Raw genomic sequence first — 7906 nt, 5'->3', positions numbered from 1 at the left:
ACAGGCATGTATGACTGAGGACCAGCTAGTTTTGAGAACTCCATGAGACAGGCCAAGATTTAGAAATCGGTAATTTATTATGATCTTGAACAAGGCCCTTCCTGATCCCTGCCACCAGCCCTTCTACAGAGAGGCCCACAAAGGATCCAGACTCTTTGTTGCCTAAAAGAATCATGCTGAAATTTAGGACTCTAAGACCCTACTATGAACCTAACTATGTAGGATTCAAGTAATAGGGCAGATTAAATCCCACTGAAATAAATGCAGCTGTGGGGGAAATCATTGTGTTTGTTCCATTGTGTTTGTTCATTGAAGATGTATTGGGAATGTGCCCTCGACAAAGCCCTGAACTAGATAGAGACTGGGAGAGGTGCTCTGGGCTCTAAGGAAACCCATAATCAGTAGGGGAGATGAGGCCCACAAGGCTGGCAGTAGAACAGAGGGGAATGGAACCATTTCTACAAAGAAGTACGAGTAAAAGCTGAGGGGTTTCAAAGGAAAACTAATTCGTGAGTGAATCCCTAGGGATTAGGGAAGGCTCCATGGGGTGCTTTGTAGAATTTGATGGTAAAGTTTTCCATGCTCTCATCAATATGTTTCAAACTATATCATAACATTTCAGTAAATAAAAATAATTTGGCCAATTTGGAACTTATTGAATCCAGATTACACATGTACCTACAGACATATTCATTCAAACACATGCACTCACACATACTCTTATATATGTGTACTCTACAGGAGAATAATCAAGGAAGTCTGTTAGTTTATGATCAGGTATTTTCAATTTTGTTTCATGGACAGTTCATCCCAAGGGTAACCAGAACAAAGTAGACAATGATGTGGACGTTAGTAGAGGAAAAGAAAAATACAATGGTCTGAGTCACGAGAAGCCAATTGTTTTGGATTATCATGATCTTTCCTGATTGAAAGAGATGTGGCAGAGAAGTTTATTTATTTTTTAGTTTAGAGGTGTATATCTGATGAAATGAATAAATGAGGCAGATAAAGGGTACACGACAGGGTATACAAATACCTCAATGGGAAAGTGAGCAAAAACCACAGCAGAAAAGTCCAACAGAAGAAATATAAATGCCTAATAAGCACGAAAAACCTTCAACCTCAAAGTAACATAAGTTGAGCCAATTACAAAACCAAACATATTTTCCCTATCGGTATCAGCTCTAAAAATAATAGCAGTCACGGGTTGCCTGGGTGGCTCAGATGTTCAGCATCCAACTCTTGATTTCAGTTTAGGTCATGATCTCACAGTCTGCGGGATCGAGCCCGCATCGGGCTCTGCTCTGACAGCATGGAGGCTACTTGGGATTCTTTCTCTCTCCGTCTCTCTTTTGACCCATATCCCATGCACGCATGTGTGTGTGCTCTTTCTGTCTCCAAAATAAATAAGATAAACTTAAAAAAGAATAGCAGTTGTAATTGCCAAAGTCCCGTTGTAGTAAATTGCTGGTGGGGGATACATTGGTATAAACTTTCTGGTAAGAGACTTAATAATATAGATCAAGAGCCATAAAAGATTATATTCTCTGATTCATTCCCCTTATAGGAATCTTTCCTGAGGGACATTTAAAATATCAAACATTCATATTGGCAAAAAATTGGAAATGTCCTTAAATGAACAACAATAGAGTATTAGAAGCATTTTATGCCACCGTTAAAAATGTTTACACAGAGTATTTGCTGACATGCTTAGAAAAAAAATAAGGAACACACTTAAATGTATAGCCCAAGCTTGTACACACACATATATACCTGGACACATAGGTATATGTATACATACACAAGCAATGAAAAAAAAAATGTTGACAAGAGAAACTTCCGGTATTAACAAAATATTAACAGTGGTTATCTTCAGTGGAATTAAATTTTGTATTCATTTTTTACATAGCTCTCTAAGCTGTCTAAATGCTTATGTTAGTATTTATATATATTTATATAAATTAGTATTTATATATATATTTATATATATATATATCTTTCAATTATAAGATTGCTGTTCAACGAGCATCTCTTATATGTCATTAACGTGTGAACACATCTCATCTGGCCCACCATTTCCTTATTCTGTGCCTGGATTATACTTTCGAGGGAACTTGCTAGGCTGACATAAAACCAAACACTAATATTTGGATTTCCAGATTTATTGGGCTTAGGACTCACCCGTAAAGTCTCTCTATATAATCACCTATTTTTAATTTGTTAATTCTTATATTAAGCCTCCTGTGTTCAAACCACCTTAGCAGATTTACCCTTAAACTCAGCCAAGGGACAGCTTTTGCTACATGAACAGACTTTACTTTTTCCCTGTGACACACCATGTAAAGCTCCCCACCCTGGGAAGTTTCTCCTTGATTCCAGCTCTACGACGGCCCCCAGCGGATGGGGCGCTACTGTGGAGCTGACCTACCGCCTGCAGGGAGTACCACGGGCTCCAGGCTTCAAGTGCTGTTCCACACCGATGGGGTCGGTCACCATGAGAGAGGATTTCAGATGCAGTGGTTCATTCATGGTAAGCCCTGGGCTGATCTTAGTTGTATTGGATGCTTGCTACTTGACCAAGAATTCTTCCTTTCCCAGCTCTCACTTTGGAAAAGATACCACCACAAATAATGGGGCTTGGGTTACAATCTGGTGCAAGGCCTAGGAAACCTTCCTCAGACACTGGAGGTTTAATCCCGGCAGGGTTAAGAGAGGACAGCACTTGGAGAGCTACTGAAGTCAGTGCAACAATAAAGAAAGAGAAAGGAGGGGAGCAGAGTGAAGTTTCTGGCGGGAGAAAGACCTGTCCATGGGTGTGGCAAGCAAATGGCAAGGTGGCATTGGGGTCTCCCAGGGGGAGTGGAATGGAAGGAGATTCCAGGCTTATTCTGACATTAGCAGAGAAGGAAGGGTGGGGATCAAGGGGCAAGAATGAGTCAATCCAAGAGAGAAGGGGAAGGGCAAGCTTTGGGCTGAGAGGGGAGCAGGAGTAGAGAACTCACCGGCACTAAGCCAGGGTGTGTGTTGTACCTGCCAGGCAGAGTAGGGCCACCCACCTACGAACTGGTGCTTCAGAAAGTAGGTAGGGATAATTATTCCTTCGAGGATGAAAATTCATGTTTAACAAGGGTTCTGAAACTTGTAGATTGACCTCTTGTGGCTGAGTCTAAAGGGAGTAGGCCCCAAAGTGGTGATTCTCAAGATGTGGTCCCCTGAGAGCAGCGTCAGCATCACCCGGAACTTGTTAGAAATACAAATTCTTGGGCCCCATCCCAGACCTGTGGAAGCCCAATAATCTGTGCCTTAACTAGTCTTCCTGGTGATTAAAGTTTGAGATCCACTCTCCCAGAGTGATCCACACCTAACAAGTATAGTCCTTGTACGGGACACCTGGGTGGCTCAGTCTGTTAAGTGTCCGACTTTGGCTCAGGTCACGATCTCATGATTCATGATTTGAGCCCCACGTTGGGCTCTGCGCTGACAGCTCAGAGCCTGGAGCCTGCTTCCAATTCTGTGTCTCCCTCTCTCTCTATGCCCTTCCCCTCTCACGCTCTGTCTCTCTCTCTCTCTCTCAAAAATAAATAAACATTTAAAAAATCAAAATAAGTCCTTGCGAATATTATAATAGCAGTTCTCAACCAAGGGCTCAGGGCTCACTGGTAGAGTTGCAATATTATACCAGGACTCACACGCAGACATGTAAGCTGTGGCCCGACTGTCAAAGTCAGGGGTGAGCCCGAGGTAAGCACACATAAATGTGTATTGTGGTTGACGCTTGAGTGTTGTTAAAATCATAGGCCATTTATTATATGAATCATAGCGTTGTACATAAGTGAGTACCCTTATTGTAGACTTGAGTGTTAGATGTTCTGTTAATATGAACTGGAGACAGAGTCTATTTCTGTTAAAAATACAAGTGTGGGGCTTTCAGCATTTAAAAGTATTCAGTGGTAATCCACAATGCTACTTATAGCTTGAAATACAGATTATGAATTCCCAAAGTGAACGAGCTATGATAATTAAGCCTGTGGGATTTCTGGACTGTTCTCTTCATCAAGTGGGTAGATTTAACCTTGGAAGGTCAATTTATTGATCTGTTAAGTGAAAGGACTGGATTGGTTTATCTGTGTACTGTAGTCCACCTCTAGTACTCTTTGATTCAGAAATGGTGTGATTCTAAGGTAACTAGAGACAGTGTGAAAAGACCTAGAAGAAACAGGAACGTCTTGAGAAATGACCCAGATTTTCAAGGGCTGGGGATATTTTCCAGACAGTGCTTCTCAGACTTTCATGTGCATGTGAATCACTGGAGATCTTGTTAAAATGCAGAGTCTGATACAGGAGGCTGAGGTGTTTCTAAAAAGCTTTTAGGGGGGCGCCTGGGTGGCGCAGTCGGTTAAGCGTCCGACTTCAGCCAGGTCACGATCTCGCGGTCCGTGAGTTCGAGCCCCGCGTCAGGCTCTGGGCTGATGGCTCAGAGCCTGGAGCCTGCTTCTGATTCTGTGTCTCCCTCTCTGTCTGCCCCTCCCCCGTTCATGCTCTGTCTCTCTCTGTCCCAAAAATAAATAAACGTTAAAAAAAAATTAAAAAAAAAAATAAAAAGCTTTTAGGTGGTGCTGATGTTGCCACCCTGTACACCACACTTCGAGGAACAAGGCGAGAGCAGATGTTAAGGCGGGAGAAAGAAAATGGTAGGAAGACAGCATCTCTAGAGACTAGAGAAAGCTTGTAAGGTGCTTCAAGGTCTCGTTGTACTAACAGCAGAAAAATCTCATCAATCTCTCAATGTCAGGAGGATATGAACTAGGGCCTCTGTGAGAAAGAACCTTAGTGCTTCAGAGATCCAAAGGGGAGAAAGCTTGCATGTGAGACAGAGGGTGGAAGGGAGGAAATGGTAACCAGGAGGGTTATCTAGGGTCCTCAACCCTAGATACACATTGGAATTGCCTGGGAATTGCAAAGAGCACCCATGCCTGGGTTTCAGCCTTCAGAGATAGAATTCAGTTAATCCTTGGTGGGACCCTGACAATTGTTAATTTAAAACACCTCCCTAAGGAATTCTGCAATGCATCTAGGGTGGAGGGTTTTAGGAGCAGTGATTTTGTTGATGCTGGTTATATCTTTCTTCTCAGTGGGTTGCTTCCTCTCCCTTCCAGGCTGTTCTAGCTATCCTACCTCAAGGCCACACTAAGAAGTGTGATTTCAAGGACGTTATTGGCTACACTGGGTTATTGTATCACTGGATTCTTCTAGCCAACATGCTAGACACAGTTGAATCCTCTGCTAAAAGCTTTGAGTTTTTGTTGGGAAAATTTTTTCTACTAGCTCTATTTTGAATCTGTCTTCCTTTGGAAAGGTCAAAGACACTCTCTGTCTATTCTCTCTTCCTGTTTACTGTTTCACAACTTTCTTCCAATTGCAGAAAACTTGCTAAGCTTGGAATCAGAGTTGTACAACCAAATTTTGATGGCTGGGACCAGAACTGAACTTTTTTTTTTTTTAACTCTATGCTGTCCACTGTACATAAATTACACTTCAAAAGAACCTTCTTTTTTTATTTTTAATGTTTACTTATTTACTTATTTTGAGAGAGAGAGAGAAGTGCTAGCAGGGGAGGGACAGAGCGAGAGAGAGAGAGAAATTTCCAAGCAAGCTCTGAGCTGCCAACTCAGAGCCCAACATGGGGCCTGATCCCACAAACCATGAGCTCACAATGTGAATCAAAATCAAGAGCAGACTGCTTAACCAGCTGAGCCACCCAGGTGCCCCTGGGAAGAACCTTCTGGAAAGGGATTCTTGGTAGTCTAGATCAGTGCAAAATTAACTATCATATACTATAGTTATACAACACTGCATGTACACAGAGTTTCTACTCTGCATTTTGATGTGGTCTTTTAGCTTGAGATAGCCCCAGGAGAGAGGCCAACAGAAAAGACGAGGGTCAGAGAAGAGTTCTTTGATGGGAGAGGCTCCCACCCTTCTTACCCAGCAGAGATAGACTGAGGACATAAATCTGGTTTCACAGATTTATGTGTCTGTGAACACACAGACTGCGTGTTCAGTCCACAGATATTAAGGAGCTGTTTTGGGCCAGGTTCTGTGATGGGGCTGGGGCCAGTGTGTGACTCCCACCTGCAGGCCTGGTTCCTGGTTTTGCAGAGCCATGGGAGCACAGAAAAGGGAATTTGATCTAGACAGGAGGTCAGAGAAGTCCTGGGTGAGAAGAGGACCTATGAACTAAAATCTAAGAAGGAGCAGGGGTTACACAGGCAAATAGGAAAAGGAAAAGTTTTTCCAGTAGAAGAAGGTCCCTGTGGGCGGGGGGAGAAAGCAGGGTCAGTATGGGGGACTCAAAGCTTGGGGTGGCTGGGGTTTAAGGTCAAGGGGAGGAGTGCCGGAGACCTGAGCCATGGCCACAGCATTTGGGTCACTCACAGTTAAGGGCTCAGGCTGGGATGGGGCCACACCCTCTGTTTCATGTAAGTCCTTCAGATTTCAGAGAAAGGAGTTCTGATAAGACCTTGAAGCACCGAAGCAACATGGCGTGTTGTGGGATTCGAGATACAAGCTAAGATACAAATACAAATAAATGCAAAAGAAACAGATGCAAAATCCAAAACACATTTAAAAACTGGTCTCAGTGTGAAAGTACCGTTGAGTGTGCTTGTGCACGTGCGCGTGCCTATGTGAATGTATTTCAAGAAGTACGTCTCTGCACAGCCCCTCCCGACCTCGGTGTCAGAGTGAGGATCACATGGCCGGGGCCCAGGGCACCAGGCCTGACACTAGCCCTGAGGCTCCTTTTCCTTCCCTGGCTGGAAGGAAGTGCCCCTAAACCCCTAGCCTCTCTTCTTTAGAGATGTCTCATTTTAGGCTCTCGGCCCCCGCCCCCTAGCTCTTTTCCAAACTGTGCGGTAAGAACCCCCAAAAGCTCTTCAGTGAGAATTCAGAATCTACACTGGCATCCTTTCCCGAACATTGCTACTTAGGGAGAATTCTGTGCCCCCCCCCTTCCCCCAACACTTCATTTATTTTGCCAATTAATAAATAAGCCTGTTTCCAAAATGTGCTTCTTTGTCAACTGCACAGATCTCCTATTTGCCCTGAGAGCACGGATCTACAATCAGGCTTTATTCGTGGGTCCAAATTTAAAGCGGCTCTGTAGATGGGAGATTAAACCGCACCGCCTCGCCTTTATGCGAACCATCAAAGAGAATCCCACTCTGGAAAGAAAGAAATGGCCACAGTTGCCCTGCCTGGCTAAACGGTTCCCGGTATTCAGTGTTGACAGCATTGTCCAGGGGCTGCATTCGGCCTCCGGGGCCTCCATCTGGGTTGCTAAGGTCTCCGCAAGCTGTGTGAATAGAGGCCTCCCGGCCGGCCGTGCACAGCCCACGCCTCTTCGGCTGTCCCTCCCGGGGGCCCTCTTTCACCGGCAGTGGACTCCGGTGCACAGACAAGGGCAAGGAGCTTTGTGAGTGAAAAAATGACATTTGCAAAAGGAGAGAACCCCTCAGCTGGGAATAGCAGGGGAAGGGCTAAGTGGCATGTGATCGGGAGGTGATGTCACCCTGGTTTTTCACAAAGCAAAGTGTGGCCTTTTCTTTGGGGAGATAGATGACATCAGCCTCTCCAACGGGGGCCGGTTCCATTTTACCTTCTTTGTAGCTGTTGACGAGATTTCCCAAGGCTTGAGGGTTTTCAGAAATCGGCTGGGGGGAAACATTTAAAAGCCCTTATCAAAATCCTCCTCGGCTGCCTTGCTTTGAACATGAGCCAGTGCCTCCTTGAGTACCTGTGGCTGTGTGGCACCGGATGAAAAGGCTTTAAAAGAATGTATTTTTAGAGCCCTGGCAAAGCACCTCCACGAGGTCAGCAGTGTTTCTCTTTGACCTTCCCTCTGCTT

General features: G+C 44.4%; 1 protein-coding gene across 2 annotated transcripts in view; it reads left to right on the top strand.

Annotated features, from left to right (window-relative positions):
- The window catches only part of CUBN (cubilin), a 284543-nt gene that overhangs the window by 106519 nt on the left and 170118 nt on the right, over positions 1-7906 (top strand). For both annotated transcript variants that reach the window (XM_023256399.2, XM_003988129.5), the window contains exon 28: positions 2380-2530. In XM_023256399.2, the coding sequence (XP_023112167.2) occupies positions 2380-2530 (151 nt within the window). The remainder of the gene's footprint in view (positions 1-2379; positions 2531-7906) is intronic.

This window comes from Felis catus, chromosome B4 (genome assembly GCF_018350175.1).
Source record: "Felis catus isolate Fca126 chromosome B4, F.catus_Fca126_mat1.0, whole genome shotgun sequence".
Lineage (NCBI taxonomy): Eukaryota > Metazoa > Chordata > Mammalia > Carnivora > Felidae > Felis > Felis catus.
This window is presented reverse-complemented; position numbering and strand designations above follow the sequence as displayed.